The sequence below is a fragment of the Xyrauchen texanus genome, chromosome 20, assembly GCF_025860055.1.
Source record: "Xyrauchen texanus isolate HMW12.3.18 chromosome 20, RBS_HiC_50CHRs, whole genome shotgun sequence".
Classification (NCBI taxonomy): domain Eukaryota; kingdom Metazoa; phylum Chordata; class Actinopteri; order Cypriniformes; family Catostomidae; genus Xyrauchen; species Xyrauchen texanus.
Window position 1 is genome coordinate 28058773 of NC_068295.1, and position 18709 is coordinate 28077481.

Here is an 18709-nt window from a genome sequence, read left to right on the forward strand (position 1 = left end):
TAATTACCCAGGATATTTTCCCTTATTCCTTTAAATTCATTTATTGTCTTTCATTTGCAACCTGCCAGTTTCTTGAAATTAGATTGAAAATATTTATTAATCAATACATTGCATATGTGGGCCTTTTCTTGACCTATAAATAAGACCCACACCTTTACAAAAGTCTTGCTTGGATTTTGAAACTTAGAACAGACAATAATGACACCAAATTCCTTTTAAGGTTTATTTAGGTTGAAATAAATTTTCAACATTGTAAGTCTGTTTTTCCCCAAACAATGTTTCCATTCAAATTGTTTTAAAATGTATCCAACATATGACAAGTCAGATTAAACATTTAAATAAATTGTATCCTTTAAAAAAAAAAGAAATAAATCCTATTATTCATTCCACAGTCTTAATTACATTTCATAATCTTTTTTTTTTTTTTCACTTTTCATTTTCTTACAAATCTTCACTTCAATAGAAGGTGTAAACTTGCAGAAACAAAAACGAGAGAAAAACCAAACAGACAAAAACAGTAATTGAGAAGAAACACTGGAAGTGTGGGGCAGCATTTTGCTCCGAGGTAATACTTTTCTGCGGCTTTGCTACCTTTTCAGGTTCCTCTGTGCCTGCTTGAGTAAAGTGTCAAAGTCTAGTGCATCAAGTTTTCCCTTTGTAGGCATTGTATTGTACTCCCTGTTTGAATCTGAAAGGGATTAGGATGTGATTTTACTACTTGGAAGAAACGATCAAAAAGTTGATTTAAAAAAAATAAATAAATAATAACTACTGGAAAACAGACAGTAGGCCAAACTCACCAAGATCAGCATAATTTGTCTTGCAAAACTGCCTCCTGCCTCCAAAGCACAGGTCAAATGGAAGCTCATTCGGCTGCCTCAGTTTGCCTCCACTCTCAATAGCGTCAAATGCATCTTTTGTGCTATAGTAAGTAACAAAGCCGTAGTTGTCCCTGAAATGGATAAGTATTAGAATTCTGTTGCTCATCAAACAAAATCCACCTAAATTTTAAATTCATAGAAGTTAATAAATTAAAGCCATACCCATTTTCTCTAAAGTGCACAGTGCACTCCTCAATCTCTCCAAAGTATGAGAAGCGTTCTTTCAGCTCTTTACGTGTCATGGTTCCACGGATTCGTCCAACATAAACTATTCTCCTTTCCTCCTAAAAATTACAAAACATTTTAATTGATAACCTAATTTTAGAAATTTCCAAGGTGCCAGAAGAGAGAGAGAGGAAAAAAAGTGCATCTTCAAGGCATAGTTCACCCAAAAATGGAAATTCTCCCTTTATTCACTTACCCTGTTGCCATCCCAGATGTGTATGACTGTCTGTCTTCAGCAGAATACAAATTAAGATTTTTAGAAGGTAGAGCTCAGGCAGATCCTTATAATGTCAGCAACAGTCACATTTAGACAGCATAAAAGTGATCCACACAACACTAGTTGATCAATGAATGTCTTCTGAAGCAAATCGATACGTTTATGTAAGAAACAAGTCGATAATTTAAACTTTATTTGGCGCTTCCATCCAGGGACGTTTTCCTGTTTGAAATGGCAGTTTGTTCTTCTGTTGTAAATTAGAGCCATTTCTGAATTCTTGTGTGAACTCGCCGACACGTTTACGCTTCGCTTCAGCTGCTGGAATGAAGCACTTTTTAAAAGTTAATAACGTTTTACTTATTTATTTTACACACAAATGTATCGATTTGCTTAAGACATTCATTGATCAATTGGAGTTGGTGTGGATTACTTTTGTGGATTTACTTACATTATAAGGAACTGACAGTGCTCTATCGTCTAAAACACCATGTGTTCTGCTGAAGACAGACAGTCATACACATCTGGGATGGCATCAGGGTGAGTGAATAAAGGGAGAATTTTCATTTTTGGGTGAACTACTACTTTAATAGTGACAATGTCAAACAAAATGGACTTGATAAAAACCACTCACAATGGCTTTCTGTTTGCGTCTTTTCATATCTTCATTGGAATTTTGTGAATGGCAGTAACCAGACCTCTCATTAGGGCTGTTAAAAAGAGAAAGCAGATATGCAGAGCTGAAAATACACTACAAAACAGGAACTATACAGCGTAGTAATCTATGCCTGTGAGGTAGCACTGCGTTAGCTAAAATGGCAGTTCTCACCTTCTTTTTCTTGTCCAATACTGATGTCTATGTGAATCAAAAGAGCTGGATCTGGAACGAGAGCGGCTGCGGCTCCAGGATTCAGAGCATGAGCTTGAGTAGGAATATCGTCTCCGGCAGGGTGGGGAAAAAGACCTGGAGCTGGATCGAGAACAAGACGGCGAACTGGATCTACTACTTGAGTGGCGAGACCTGTATCTGTAAGGTAAAATACATGTGTTGGCCACCATGCTTTCAAAATTCTTCACAAAAACCTGCAACAATACACATGTCAGGGCAGACCTTTTCCTAGGTGGCGAATGTGATATGGAGGACGACTCGGAGCTGGATTCAGAGCTAGTGGAGGACTGATCTCTATATCTTCGTCTTGCGCGGCCTCTCTCCTGCTGGTATTGCCTGGAAGAACACATAGAGTAGGCTAGAGGTTTCTTCTGGTTGCATTTTGCTTCATCCAGTAATGGGCTTTCAGACTCAGGCCTGTTTGGAGAGGCATCTGGAGTCACCAAAACGGAGCTATTTAATGCATCTATCTCAGTGCATTTCCTGTCCACAGAAGGTTGACTATGGTTGATATTTCTTTTAGTTCCCTCCGTAACCGATGGAGTTGATTGAGCTTTTGAGACACTGTGCTGGACTACTTTGTTGGAGGGCAGCTCAATGGTCTTAATGATGATGCTAGGTTGTTGTTTGACATTCCACCGATTACCAACTTCATAAAGGTGGGGTTCCTTCGGAGGGAGACAGTAGTCGTGGTCGAGGGAGAAAGGCTGAGTCTGCCCAAAGGTAGTAGGGGTCTGAGACTTGCTGGGCAGCTTATTTGAAGGTAGTGGTTTTGCCTCTATTTGAATAGCCTTGCTAGGGGTTGATTTATGGACCTCTGACTTCTTGGGTTTCCCTAGTATAGCAACTGGTGCAATAGGCTTCCACATCTGGTGTGGGGGTGTGGCAGGAGGTGTAATGCCTACGGGAAAAGGAAAAACATTTGTTAAACAGCATTTCCTTTTTTTTTTTTTTTAAATGAAGTTGCATCAGGGGATGTTCAGACTGAAGTTCTTGCACTAAAAAAAAAATAAATTAAAAGAATTATATGCAGTGCAACTAATGAATGAACACCGGTGGCTCAAGAAGCATTTTCTAAAGGTTGTTCTTTTAACTTGTGTCTTAAAAATAAGCTGTTCCAGCACAGAAAAACTCTGAACGAACGAATGCGCACACACACGGTAAACATTCAAATGTCTGTCTAGTGCACGTTTACATAAAAAAAAAAAAAAAAACATGTTCGGCGTGAACAGCCCCATACAATTTTATTTATTTTTTAATAAGGCTTTGATTTTAGTATTTATTTGCCGATATGGCATATTTATTGAATAAATTTAAAAAACATTTAAAAGACAAAACAATTTTACCTGCTGTGCTGCCCAGGTCATGATTAGTCGTTTTCTCCAGGGCCTTAGTCTCCACCTGCTGTTCAAACCTGAGAAACAGAAACATAAATACAATTTGCAGTTACAACTTTAAAAGCATTAAAAATGCAGTTGTTGTCTGTAAAACATTGCCATCACTCAGACCTTCATAATCTATATTTTTTTTTTTATGTTCACCACATTATAAATCATTGCTGGAGGACTAATTTGCTTTGATAGGTCTTGGTGAAAAGTAGGATACAACCACACACACAAATATTGAGTTTGGTGTGAGAGCAGCACAAGGGCTGTAGGGTAACTCCATTTCACCTTCAACCCCATTAAACTGACCTGGAGTTTCCTACAGCAGCTGCTCTACCACAGACCTCCGGAACACTTTGCTCTTCTTTGGCTGGAAAGGAAAGGAAGGGTTGTGAATGACCAAGTTTAAGAGGATGGCATGGGACAGACATGGACAAAAGACCCATTCAGTAACAGCAACAAGATTGTCCAACAACAGCTGATAAACAGCAGACTAAAGAAACGCTTGTTTGATGGGTACACAAAATCAGCGTTTGGCCCCATAGGTCTGCATGTCCTCAGACAAAGACCGCAAACTGCTTTTAAACGGTTTTGTTAACAGGGCAGAATTCCAGCAGTTCAATGAGCATGAGCACAAACAACTGTATCCATTCATGCCACGCCCTCTTATAAAAGGTGCAGGCCCTCTCCATAGGGCTATCACATCCTTTTCTTTAAGTCTAAGAGACCTGCAGACCAAACAATAGTCCATCCACACAAATTCTGTAATGCTAAATGTTATAACTGGCTACTGCGTTGTACATTTTAAATGGAATCATTCAGGTTAAATATGGAATGTCACTAGAAACAAATTCCTTCAAACTGCCCTTTAGGAAATATTCCTTAATTTGGGCAGAAAGTCATAAAACCTAGATAAAATATAAGATGAAAATGGCTTGATGAGTCTAATCTAAAACATTGAGTCATGTTAAATTGTGAACTCTTTCCTCATGTGCTTGACATGGCAACTACAACAAATATTGTTCACAAATATGCCTTTGCCAAGTTTTTCCATGTTAGAGACATTGGTGCTGCCAATTTGCTTACAAATTAATGGACTGCATTTGATAAATGGCACTACTGCTACAGGTTTTGTTCCTCCAAAAAGAAAACTATGCCATGCAAAACATTGCCATCCCTCACATAGTCTTAACACAACTTACTTTTAACAACCATCCTTGGTAAACAAAGACCTTTTAATAACGCTTAACAAAAAGGTTGTTCGCTAACATTAGGTAAAATTATTAGCATGAAGAATATTTTGAAACTATTAATTGTGGTTAATGTTAATTTCGACATATAGTAATATATTCTTTTACATGATCGTATTTTTTTTTAAATAAATTAACTTTAACCAAGATTATCAAATGCTGTTAAAATTGTGTTTAGTCCATACATTTACATGCGTAGTTATAATTAAATTCTAACAGGTTTTTGCATAGTTGAGCTTCATATGTCTGTCCAAGAAATAGGACTTCATATTTGAAAATAGGGTGTCAGAAGAAGTGCTGGTAATACACGCCAAATTTCACCTTCGGAGCACATGCACAATGCCATGTTGGACTGTTACAATTACCCAGTTTAATTCAATTACTCGATTAAAAAAAAAAAATCCTCAAACAAAATTGCCTATTTGAAGCTAAGGCGGAACTGGATAAGGGTCCACATAATGACAAGAAGTGTCAGCTGTGTAAGAGCTCTTCTATTTACATTAGAAAAACAATGTTGTCTGTAGACCTGAAATAACATATCACTAACAACCATAACATCGCTGTCGCACAGGTCACGCTGAACTCGGCAAAAATGTTTTTAAATTTACACAGTCCTAATCATAAAGTGAAAGTGTATCAATCTCAATTATACGATTACTGTAGTTTGTGTTGCTGGTATTTGGTTATTTTTTTAACCATCAAATATAACTACTCAAACAAGATTGATGGACCGACATGGTTAACAAAAATATTAAACAATTTTCATGACCAGTTCTCTTCTATTGGAGTTATAAACTGAAAGGGTAGACTGCATTGAATTAGTTTAATTAAAAAGTAGATCTTGCATTAAACAAAGTTGGGCAAACCTGGAGTAGCCAATGGTGTTAATTTATACAATTCCAGCTGACAGACAATCAGCCACAACATTAAATCGACCTGCCTAATATCGTGTGGGTCCCCCTCATGCCACCAAAACAGCTCTGACCTGTTGAGGCATGGACTCCACAAGACCGCTGAAAGTCTCCTGTGGTATCTGGCACCAATATATTAGCAACAGATCCTTTAAGTCCTGTAAATTGCGAGGTGGGCCCTCCATGAATTGGACTATTGGCTACATCCCATTGATGAACTCATGCTCCTCAAATCATTCCTGAACAATTTTTGCAGTGTGGCAGGGCGCATTATCCTGCTGAAACAGGCCACTGCCATCATGGAATACCATTGCCATGAAGTAGTGTACGTGGTCTGCAACAATATTTTATGTAGGTGGTATGTGTCAAAGTAACATGAAGATCCACATGAATGCCAGGACCCAAGGCTTCCCAGCAGAACATTGTCCAGAGCATCACACTGCCTCCACCAGCCAGCCTTCTTTCCATAGTACATCCTGCTGCCATCTCCAGGTAAGTGATGCACATGCACCCGGCAGTCCACAAGATCTAAAAAGAAAACGTGATTCATCAGACCAGGCCACCTTCCTCCATGGTCCAGTTCTGACACTGACGTGCCCATTTTGTAGGTGCTTTCAGCGATGTAGAGGGGTCAGCATGGGCACTCTGACCAGTCTGCGGCAACGCAGCAAGTTTTTCAGAAATTTGTGCTAAAGTAGCTCTTCTGTGGGATGGGACCAGATGGGCTAGCCTTCACTCCCCCAAAGGCATCAATGAGTCTTGGGCACCCATGATCCGGTTGCATTTTATTTTGGTTGTCGCCGGTTCACCGGTTGTCCTTCCATACACCACTTTTGGTAGGTAATAACCACTACATACCGGGAACACCCCACCTGCTGTTTTGGAGATGCTCTGATCCAGTCGTCTAGCCACCACAATTTGGCCCTTGTCAAAGTTGCTCAGATCCTTATTCTTGCCCATTTTTCCTGCTTCCAACACAAGAAAATCAAGAACTGACTGTTCACTTGCTGTCTAATATATCCCACCCCTTGACAGGTGCCATTGTAACGAGATAATCAATTTGATTCACTTCACCTGTCAATGGTTTTAATGTTGTGGCTGATCAGTGTAATTCTGCTTTGAGTGTCTGTTGGATTTAGATGCTGTTTGCACAACCGTTTTGTTGTCACTAACATTCAAATGCTAATTACAATAAAAACTTTGGCTAACGTACAGATTTTAGCCAAAGGTGACTTAATGTCAACATAATGCTATCAGAGTTAGACCCCCCCAATTACTCAATTAATCGTCAGACTACATAAATAATAGATAGTGATAGCCCTAATTTAGAGGCCAACTGTAGTACGTGCTGGACAAAACAGAGCTGCAATCGCAATTTAGGTCTGCTAGTCTGACTTTGCAAAAATCTAACTTTCAGTCAGACTGAAATTAAACTTTTAAAAGTGCATGAAAAACATATAAACTAGTTTGCTAATGCATTAATGTCAACAAATAGAACCTTATTGTTAAGTGCTACCAGAGATTATTAAGCAGAGATGGGTCACTTCTATTAAAATGAATAGGAGAATTTGAAATGCTCAACAATGGAGCTCTGAGCACCCAATGGATATAGAAATTAAGTCTCGCCTTACATGTAAAAGAGCCAATCACCTGTCAATCAACTCTAGAACGAATATGCAAATTAGCTATAGAAGCCAATACAATTGCGTTTTTTACTGTAATATGAGGTAAAGACTCACAATTTGTGATACCAGTATTATCATATTTTACTGCTGATTTAAAATATGTCCTTTGATCATAATCTTGAACAACCTTTTTTTGAGATTTTGGTCTCTCCCCATTCAAGTAGATAGGAGCTGCACTGGCATGGCTGGAAATGGCCCCAAGAAAGCACTCCAAATATATCCGACATTGGACTGACTTGCTAGAAAGACTTTGATGCTACCAACTTTATAAAGAATAAACAAGAGCAACACATGCAGTCATATCACTTACATTGAGACTCTTCAAACTGCTCCAAGAGGCTTGTAAGATCAGCAGCCTCAATACCTGAGAAAAAAGGGAATTCTAAATTAACCAATCCAAATTACATCAATATTTCAACACAATCCAACCAACTACATACAACACTCACCAATTTCACATGTGAATGATTCAATGAGATCAGTGGTTTTCTTTGGTTTGGTGATCTCAGAAGAAGCCATCCTCATCTGCTCTGCCAGTTCAACAACTCTGGCTTGAACTTGAGCAGAGAAAAAAGGCTGAGCAGCTATTGGTGCAACATGAGGCTGCGACCGTGAAGCCAGCTTTTTAGAATTAGATGGCAGAGTGGATTTTGCTTGATGTGCCAAAACAACCTGCTCAGTCTTTGTCTTTAGAGGCATAGCAGCAATAAGTTTATGAGGGGTAGAGTTGAAGCTGTGAATTTGAGTTGTGGTAGGACTTTCAGGCCTTGAGGGATCTTGAACTTTAGATAGAGCCACTGGCACATCTTCTACCACATGAGCAGCACTAGAGTTACTATGTAAACATTCTTTGGGACTGGATGTAGAGGACACTGGTACCAAAACTGTCCTTTCGGGAGGCTTCTGCTTTGCAGCTTCATCCCTTGCAGGGTGGGAGGTCTCACTCTTAATAGTGTTTTCTTGAATGCTGGTAGGAGCAGGTAGTTTTTCAGGTGAGACAAATGAGGGTGAAGTTTCTGTAGGTCGTTTCTGGGATGAGGTTGATGTAAAGGGCTGGACAATTTGTGGTGAACTTTCAGAAGATGTACAGGCAGGCAGAGAGGCTGATTTAGAGGACACCGGTTTCTTAGAGGAAGCCATCATTGATGCTGGTGGGACGAGCAAGGCTTCAGGTGTTGGGGGAGCAGCTGGGCCTCTTGGGTGCCATGCTGGCATGATTTCAGGGGCAAGATCCTTAACAGGAGTAGAGAAGGTTTTGCGTACATGTCTGGGGTTGGGTTCTGGCAGGCAGGGTATTGGAGGGAGGTCCTTTGGTGCTTCGGGCAACTTGGGCCATTTCGTGCTGTTATCCTCCAACTTATTCACTGGGTCTGGTTTCTTCTGCTGGCGTAGGAGACGGTACTGCTGTAAACTGAGTGCTTTGGGCTTAAGTTCACTACGCTGACAAACAGCAGGCTGCATACTAACAGGCTCCTCTTTTGAGGGCAGTTCTACGTTGACAGATTTTTCAAGATTTAATGCACTTGGCAAAGGTTTGCCCTCTGGCTTGGACTTAGTGATTGTTGAATCAGCTTGATCGGTCATGATGCGCTCTTTATCAACCTGTGGCTCAAGCCTGATGACAAACCCTGCTGAATTTTTAAGTTTAGGCTTCTCAGTTTCTGCTGATGAAAGCACAGGAGAAAAAGTCACCTTTTTCTTCTTGTGCTTTTCCGGTTTCTTCTGTGACTCCTCTTTAACTCGTAAAGATGAGCTTCTCAAAACACTCTTTTCGACTGAAGGGGATTCAATGCTTTTCTGGTTCTTTCCACCTCTTGAGTTAGACTCATTTCTGTACACCTTGACAACCAGTTTCTCCTGCTCAACTGGAGATACTTCAGGAGGAGGGAGTACATTTTCAGAACCATCCTTAATCTTTGCTTCTAATTCAGCCATGTTCTTCTCTGGGACTCTTTGCTCACCTTCTATCAAGTCGGAGTGAAAAACAGGAAAAGAAAGGCTGAGATCTGGGATTGCCAGGATGGGTTCTCCATACTCTCCTTGATCAACCACTTCCAGCACAATGCCCTGTTCAGGCAGAAGATGCTCTTGTCCCTCTTCAACACATACTGTCATGCAGTAAGGGTGTATGTGTTTTACTAAATCACTAAGAGAAACAGGCATGCTTTCTCCATGCTGCTCGAAGGAGACAGGAAGGCACCAATCAAACTCATCCAATGACAACAAATCAATACTGGATATGGGTGTCAAACTAGCATCTCCATCTTCCTCCTCTTCTCCTTCACTATTCTGCTGAGATGCTCTCTGCATTCGTGGGAGATTCTAAAAACAAAAGATACATTTATAATCAAGACCCTAAAAAAAGCATAGTGTCATTGAAACTTTGATACTATATAGTTTGTTGTTCTCAAACTGGATGAAGTAAAATGACTCTGAGCTCAAATACCTTTCCAGGAAATTGTCTTGTGTGAATGATGGACTCTTTTTCTGTGGGAGACCTTGAAAGAAATTTCCTCAACTGTGGATAAAGTACCCAAAAAAAAAAAAAAAAAAAAACAGTATTTGAAAATAACGTTGTTCTGCAATAATAATGCAAATGTTGTCTCCCAACACATTCCTGACATGCTCAGACAGGTGTGAAGACCAGCTGAAGACTCACCGGTGAATGTTCCTGACCCCTCTGTCCTGAGAAAAAGTCTGAATCTGGTAGAGTGTCAAAAGGTGACAAGTTCTCATCGTCAACATTGTCAAGTACCTCGGTAAGAGCTGTAAGCAGCGTTGCTTCACTTGCCTCATCAATATTACTTTTAACCTGAGAATACAAAAAAAAAAGTGAAATGCAGAATTAAGCTGAGTGACATAAAAACAGATAGCAGATTTTATAGTAGTTATTCAATAAATCATTGCATTGAAAACTAATCACATTCCATTATTTAAATCATCCGTTTAAAACTAAAAACAAGCTATATTTACTTCTCCAGTGGGGCTGTCCTCAAAAATGGACAGAATAGAAGGATCCAGGCAACCATGTAAAGCCTCCAGAGTGTCTCCGTTATTAAGGCTGTGATACTCCAGAAAGCTGCCAGAGAAACTTCCCTGAAGCATCTCTGCCTGCAGGAGAAAGGGTTAAATCTGGTCTTGTGTGAGCCAACAATAAACCCCCAGACTGAGACTACCTTTCTAGATATATTTATACTGAAACTTCATCTGTATGTCCACTCACTTGCATGGATTACAAAACTGCATGCAACATGTTTTCATTATTTTACTGGAAATCCTTGTTTATGCTACACAAAATGAAGAATCTGCTTGGATAAATATTTATGGTAAGTATACGTTTTAAGCAGGTGTAAACAGTAGTGCACAAACTTTGAAAGTTCATGTTCTTGTTAAAAATTATATTTGTATATTGTAAAAGTAAAAAAAAAAAAGGATGTGTTCAGTCTTTGGGGTTTGAAATGGATGGTCTCAGTAGGTTTAGTTACAGTTGTTTGTCTGCATTTAAGAATAAGCCTATGATTCATTTTCATTGTGTTTAGTGAAAAACAGTTGACCCCCTTTGGGTTAATTGTTTTGATAGTCATTAGCAATTTTAAAAACAAAACAGTAGACAAACCACAGGCAAAGGCAAGCTACTTATAATTTAGGATCAAACATTTAAGACTTTAATTTGAAATGAAATGCGTCAAATACTAGAAATGCTAAATCCAGAAAGTTTAGATAAATAAAACGCGTTAGCTACGAGCACGTGTTGTGCGCAGCACGTCAAGCAGCCGCAGTGCATTACTGGGCAAACACCACACCGGCGAGTTCAAAACACGCCTTGCACTACAACAGAGTATGCACGGCCAGTGTCATATCGAATTATCACCTATTGTTTAATAAAGAATAAAGCAATTTCTCTTTACAACGTAAACCTAGGCGGAATGAATGAGAGGGCCGTCACTAAACATAGATTTTAGTTTCACAGCGGCCCAACACGACTGACCCACTCACACCCAAACCACGTGCTGGACAGCGAGTCAAAGCAAACCGCATTGAACAACGTATAGCTAACAATCGCGACAATGCTTAAAAACCAAAGTTAAATGGAGATAAATGCATGCGAACAAGATAGAAAATAATTGAATGGCTTTATAATGTTTATATCAACATAGTGACATCAACCGCATGTGTTGTCATCTGTCAGGCATCATAACTTTATCCGATCCAAATTATTAAATAATTGTTTGCCGTTTCTAACTTGAATCTGTAAGTACATGTAAAACTAATATATAAAATATTTGTAAATTGCTGGTAGCTTTCTTCAAACATTCAACCACAAGGGAGTAAATCACTAGAAAAATAAACCATTTAAAATATATAATATCAACAAAATATAAACCATATTAAGGCCTTAAAATACGAAATTATTTAAAGGGCCTACTATTCCATCAGCCACATGCAAGTCACATCCAAACAGATAACACCCCTGAATGTAGATTATATCAAAACCAAAAACAAGGCGTTTATAGTTTGCTATATGCAAAATGTCCACTTTAGGGTACCGGTAATGATAATCTGTTGTATAGCTGGTTTTAAATATGCAATGTGTTCGTATTAATGGAGAAGCATGACAACATCAGCTAAAAGAAACATTTTGTGCATTGAATCCATGACAAGCAACTTCTGAACAGCTATGCTAGAAATCTAACAATACTGGAAAAGTGATAAGATCTGTTTGTTTATTTTCTTGAGACAATTGAATAAATAAAAGCTCACATGTGGCATATAGTAGCCTACTCAAAAGGCATCTCACCATTACAATCCACGTGTCACAAACTCCAGCACGTTTTTATATTTACCGCGAATATTTTGCAGTAGTGATAAATGTCAGCAATTCGTTTTTGATTGCAACATTAAAAACAAATCAAAATGTGCAATTCTTACCTCATCGAGACTCTCCGATGAGAACATTTGACTATTACAGGCTTTTAACATCTCCTCGCCTGTTCCCCACCGCGCCGCCATCTTACAACTTAACTGTTAGTAGATAAACGTGAATCAGCTGCATGCTCTGCAACCGGCCTGAGGACACGTGTTATTTGCATTCCCTTGCGACTGAGCAGAAGTTTAGCCCCGCCCACATGTTATCGTCGTTTGGCGTAATATATCGTCTTAAGGTTAAAAAAAAAAAAAAAAAACCTTTTTGAAATGCATTTCCGTTGGATAATTTCTCTTTTCAATATAAAGATGTTGTATTTTTCTATCATAATTTTGATAAAATAGTAAGGTGTTTACCTGTTTCAGTAACATCAATTTTTCAGTTTAAAGGAAACAAAGTTTCATTTGTTCATCAAACAAAAGAAAATTATCTCACCATTTAATCACCCTTATACCCTTATGCCATCCCAGATGTGAATTAATTTCTTTCTTCTGCTGAACACAAACAAAGATTTTTAGAAGAGTATCTCAGCTCTGTAGGTCCATGCAATGCAAGTGAATTGGTAAAAAAAATTGTGAGACTCCAAAAGCATATAAAGGCAGCATAAAAGTAATCCACATGACTCCAGTGGTTAAATCTATATAATCAGAAGCGAAGAGAAATAGATCAATATTAGGGCTGTCAATCAATTAAAAGTTTTAATCGAATTAATTACATGATGTCCCTATTAATGAATCGAGATTCATTTTCATTTAATCGCATATAACAATAATTCAGTATATATAATGATGAAATAATTACATAGTTATATTTAAATATTAAAAATTATATATATATATATATATATATATATATATATATATATATATATATATATATATATATATATATATACAGATAAATAAAATGCATTACATTCTTGTTTCAGAAGAGTTAATCAATAAGACAATACAAAAAGTGGCTTTAGAATAAAAATTAGTTTACTACCATATTATTGAACATAAGCCAATCATTGGCATACAGTTCACAGCAATCCATTTCACAAGTGAATTTGTCAATCAGTTCGAGATTTATTATGAGGGCTTGTTTAAGGACCCGTCAATTTCAACAAGCGTCAGACATGCTTGTGTTGCGTCTCGGATGCGTTGCATCATAAACATAAATATTTTAGGTCACTGTGTCAAGTTAAATATAGTTTAATACTTAGAACACATATTGAGATCCTTTAGTTCAAATTTGCGCTCAATCAAATGTTTGAATGCAAGAACATGACACATGTTTGTGTTGTAAGTCTGCTGAAGGGTTGTTTTGTTCACTGTATAAACTGTGTGTTGCCACATAGCTGAAGTTTCACTTACTGCCCTTTGGAGTAAACAGGTGGCAGGTTGCATTTCTCAGGAATCTTCCTTATTACAATCCGGGGTCATTGTGATTAATTGTGTAAATTTTTTACTGAATTAACACATTAAATCGACAGCTCTAATCAATATTTAAGGTTTCTTTTTTTTATATATTTTTTCCTCCCAGCCAAAAGGTGTCTATATGCATTCATAGTGCGATTTTCCAAAAACAAATGATGAATGTGAAAGTGCAGATTGATAGAAAAAACTGACTTTAATAACAATGCCTTTTAAGAGGTAATGCTGCCTGGTTCCTTATTCCACATTTAATATTTGACATTTGTGGTGGTTTAACATTTTTGTTGGGTTATAGAATATTAGATTTAACAAATTGCCCATCAAACTAGTCAATTTCCACAAGCAAGCATTGGACTCATGAAAGTTGTCTTTCAAGCATAATGTTTCACTTAATAGATGTATAGTGTGGAACAATCCATATGTTTTGCATACAAACAGGACCCGATAATAGGAGTCAATATCATCATAAGAACAACAACATATTAGAAAAAAATACTTTATGCGAGCAGTGTTTATCCAAAAGCAATAGTTTTATGGATACAGATTTATCCTTCAAAATGTGTTAGTTTCTTGTCTGGACATAACCGTCTTGTAAATCCAAACAATGTCAAAAGAGAGTCATAAAAAAAAATCCCTTTTTATCCTTGCAATTTATTCTTATCTGAATTTAGGGACATTCAACTAGAATGTTCTTTCTGTATCTCTGAAAATGAATCAGTGCCTCATCTATTTTTCAGATGTTCTTTTTCAATCCAATTTTGGACTGAGATCTTATTATTTATTCTTTACCTCTTTCAATAATAATAATTGATATAAAAGAAGAAATGGTCCTGTTGCTATTTTGTAACATACACCTATGTGCCAAAAAATTATTATAGCAAATATATTAGCGAATAACTTTGATCATCCCAGAACAAGACCACATGTCAAGGTCTGGGTAGATTAGCTGGGAAGCACACAATCAGTTCCCGTAATCAACATGTTGAATTCAGGAGAAATGGGCAGGAGTAAAGCCCTGAGTGACTTTGACAAGGGGCAAATAGTTATGGCCGGACGACCATGAATCGGCAAGGCTTGTGGGGTGCTCCCGGACTGCAGTCGTGAGTACCTACCGACAGTGGTCCGAGGAGGGACAAACCAAAAACGTGGTCTTCCATTTACCTGGGCAAGTGATGGCACCAGGATGCACTGTGGGAAGACGACAAGCTGGTGGAGGGAGTGTGATGCTCTGGACAATGTTCAGCTGGGAAACCCTAAGTCCAGCTACTCATGTGGACATCAATTTGACACACACACACACACACACACACACACACACACACACACACACACACACACACACACACACACACACACACACACACACACATATATACACTCACCTAAAGGATTATTAGGAACACCATACTAATACTGTGTTTGACCCCCTTTCGCCTTCAGAACTGCCTTAATTCTACGTGGCATTGATTCAACAAGGTGCTGAAAGCATTCTTTAGAAATGTTGGCATATATTGATAGGATAGCATCTTGCAGTTGATGGAGATTTGTGGGATGCACATCCAGGGCACGAAGCTCCCGTTCCACCACATCCCAAAGATGCTCTATTGGGTTGAGATCTGGTGACTGTGGGGGCCATTTTAGTACAGTGAACTCATTGTCATGTTCAAGAAACCAATTTGAAATGATTCGAGCTTTGTGACATGGTGCAATATCCTGCTGGAAGTAGCCATCAGAGGATGGGTACATGGTGGCCATAAAGGGATGGACATGGTCAGAAACAATGCTTAGGTAGGCCGTGGCATTTAAATGATGTCCAGTTGGCACTAAGGGGCCTATAGTGTGCCAAGAAAACATCTCCCACACCATTACACCACCACCACCAGCCTGCACAGTGGTAACAAGGCATGATGGATCCATGTTCTCATTCTGTTTACACCAAATTCTGACTCTACCATCTGAATATCTCAACAGAAATCGAGACTCATCAGACCAGGCAACATTTTTCCAGTCTTCAACTGTCCAATTTTGGTGAGCTCTTGCAAATTGTAGCCTCTTTTTCCTATTTGTAGTGGAGATGAGTGGTACCCGGTGGGGTCTTCTGCTGTTGTAGCCCATCCGCCTCAAGGTTGTGCGTGTTGTGGCTTCACAAATGCTTTGCTGCATACCTCGGTTGTAACGAGTGGTTATTTCAGGCAAAGTTGCTCTTCTATCAGCTTGAATCAGTCGGCCCATTCTCCTCTGACCTCTATCACCTACTGGGATTTTCACGCACAACCATTTCTAGGGTTTACAAAGAATGGTGTGAAAATGGAAAAACTTCCAGTATGCGGCAGTCCTGTGGGCGAAAATGTCTTGTTGATGCTAGAGGTCGAGGAGAATGGGTCGACTGATTCAAGCTGATAGAGAGCAACTTTGCCTGAACTGTACAACTAGCAGCAGCATTGACCAGCACACACTGAGCGATGCCATAGCAGTAGCCTCATGTACCATACCACTACTGAAAGCTAGCAGGCTGGAATGGACTGAAAATGTGCCTGTCTGATAGTCTATTCGGACATTGAGTAGAGTCAGAATTGGCATAGATGAGAACATGGATCCATCATGCTTGGCACCACTGTGTGAGTTAGTGCTGGCCCTTAGTGCCAATTGGACATCATTTAAATGCCACGGCCTACCTGAGCATTGTTTCTGACCATGTCCATCCCTTTATGGCCATCATGTACCCATCCTCTGATGGCTACTTCCAGCAGGATAATGCACCATGTCACAAAGCTCGAATCATTTCAAATTGGTTTCTTGAACATGACAATGAGTTCACTGTACTAAAATGGCCCCCACAGTCACCAGATCTCAACCCAATAGAGCATCTTTGGGATGTGGTGGAACGGGAGCTTCGTGCCCTGGATGTGCATCCCACAAATCTCCATCAACTGCAAGATGCTATCCTATCAATATGGGCCAACATTTCTAAAGAATGCTTTCAGCACCTTGTTGAATCAATGCCACGTAGAATTAAGGCAGTTCTGAAGGCGAAAGGGGTCAAACACAGTATTAGTATGGTGTTCCTAATAATCTTTGTAGGTGAGTGTATATATGTATATATATATATATATATATATATATATATATATATATATAAATATGGCATATATAATGGCATAGAATGGATAAACACCTGTGAAACAATATTAAGAAAAACATAAAATAATTGCTTTATAACCATGTCAATTCCCAGGAAAAGTGTATATTTCTGAAGTCAGCATAAATATTTCAAAATTTGATACAAGAAACAACTTAAATGATGTCTGACCAGCAGAGAATGGGTTCAGTCTTTAGGGCAGTGTCTAGAAGGTAACCCCCCCGGTTTGCTTCAGTCTCGCGAGAGCCTCACGTGACATTAACACACTGTGTTTATTGTAAGTTCTAGAATCCCTACACCTATACCAAACCCTAAACCTAACCTTAGTAACAGGTTATGTGACTCTCGCAATACTTTGTTAGACTTTGGTGGTGACTGTTGTGCTCTATTGAATTAAAGAGCTCTGAATTTTGCATTCCTACTGTTCCACCTTCCACTCTCACTTCAAGAAATTACATAAATGTATTCTAATGGATATATTCTTATACACTAAAGCCTTTTAAAGGAATTTACTTGCCATTAAAATGGTGTAATTATCATTATCCCAACTGGCAGAAAACAAAACCACTCGAACCAGTCCAGCCATCTGCTATCATTAAGGAGCTCAGATTTTTGCACTCTTCCTTTACTGTCACTCCAAGGAATTACATTTATTTATTCTTATGGATCTAGTCTTATAGATCTTATAAGCACAATCGCTTTTTTCAGTATTTACTTGTCTTTAAAGAGGTTGAATTACCTTGATCATAACTAGCAGAAAATGGTGACCATGGCAGCAGAATGCGACTCAGCAGTGCTATAAAAAGTATAGCTATGAAGGTCAATTAGTGCCTAAAAGATTTGCATGTGTAAAGATTTGTAAAAGCATAAATCCAATTGCAAAAAAAGTTTGATTTTTTCTTTTACAATATTTTGATGCTTTGCAGATATGCATTGTTCTGTCTTCCCTTTTGTTGCACTTACACTTTTGGCCCGAATTTCTAACTCAAAAGACTTTTGCAAGCACAAGGGGAAGGCGGGTCTACCTGCTTCTTGTAACCAATCATATGAGGTGTTTTTGACCAGTTTATTCTGACAGCCAAGCTTGTTCTTCATATGGCTTTGTGTCATTACTCTGGCAAAACATTAGGCCTATCTCTCCTCTCTTAAATATAAAACTTAAATATTAATGCATTTTCTTTTAATGTGTGTGTGTGTATAGTTAAGCCGAGTTAAATATCATGAGTCTCAAGTGTATTTAGCTGATTGCAGGTTTGAAATGTTCTTGGGCAAAAAAATAGTGCCATAAGTGTGAGAAGAAAAAAAAAGAAAGACTGAAGAATACATATCAAATTTACTTGTTGTTTATATGAAGCACAGAGTTATAACAGATTAATTACACTGCAAAGCATTTAAATATTGCAAATCTTTTTTTTCTTTTTATGCCTACAACTTGATTTATACTGTTACAAAACATTATACACCTTTACAAAACGTCCATTTTTTTTCTCTTGCAATTTAATTTATGCTTTCACAAATCTTATTCTGCACATGCAAATCATTGTATCATGCTTGTAACTTAATTTACTCTTTTTAAATCATACTCTATACATGCAAATATTTAAGGCACTAATTTATACCTTTATAAATAGCTACATCTCCCTCCACAGAGACATGACTTCTAAAAGCATTACACGTCTGTGCCCAGCAGATGTCCTCACCTCCGTGCGTTGTTGTGAGCTTTTTGAAACGTATTGAGTCTGCCTCCTGTGAACTAGTGCCTTTTTTCCACTGTAACCCTTTCCCCTA

The 18709-nt window shown here is 38.4% G+C and overlaps 1 protein-coding gene across 1 annotated transcript; it reads right to left on the reverse strand.

The window, feature by feature from the left end:
* Positions 1-209: 209 nt before the first annotated feature.
* Positions 210-12505, reverse strand: pprc1 (PPARG related coactivator 1). Its single transcript, XM_052151355.1, has 14 exons — positions 12370-12505; positions 10414-10551; positions 10100-10252; positions 9887-9958; positions 7890-9762; positions 7751-7804; positions 3904-3964; positions 3556-3623; positions 2432-3110; positions 2150-2347; positions 1955-2030; positions 1044-1165; positions 801-952; positions 210-688 (listed from the first exon to the last, which is right to left on the reverse strand). The coding sequence occupies exons 1-14, from the start codon at positions 12448-12450 to the stop codon at positions 588-590; spliced, it is 3828 nt and encodes a 1275-aa protein (XP_052007315.1). The 5' UTR covers positions 12451-12505; the 3' UTR covers positions 210-587.
* Between the last annotated feature and the right edge of the window lie 6204 nt (positions 12506-18709).

What these genes read in the sequence shown, in the direction of transcription:
- pprc1 (XM_052151355.1), bottom strand. Translation starts at nt 12,450, where the DNA reads ATGGCGGCGCGGTGGGGAACAGGCGAGGAGATGTTAAAAGCCTGTAAT. An exon ending in TATTGGACAAGAAAAAGAAG is followed by an intron (nt 2,031 to 2,149) that starts GTGAGAACTGCC and finishes TCTTTTTAACAG; the next exon opens with CCCTAATGAGAGGTCTGGTT. An exon ending in GACAAATTATGCTGATCTTG is followed by an intron (nt 689 to 800) that starts GTGAGTTTGGCC and finishes AATCCCTTTCAG; the next exon opens with ATTCAAACAGGGAGTACAAT.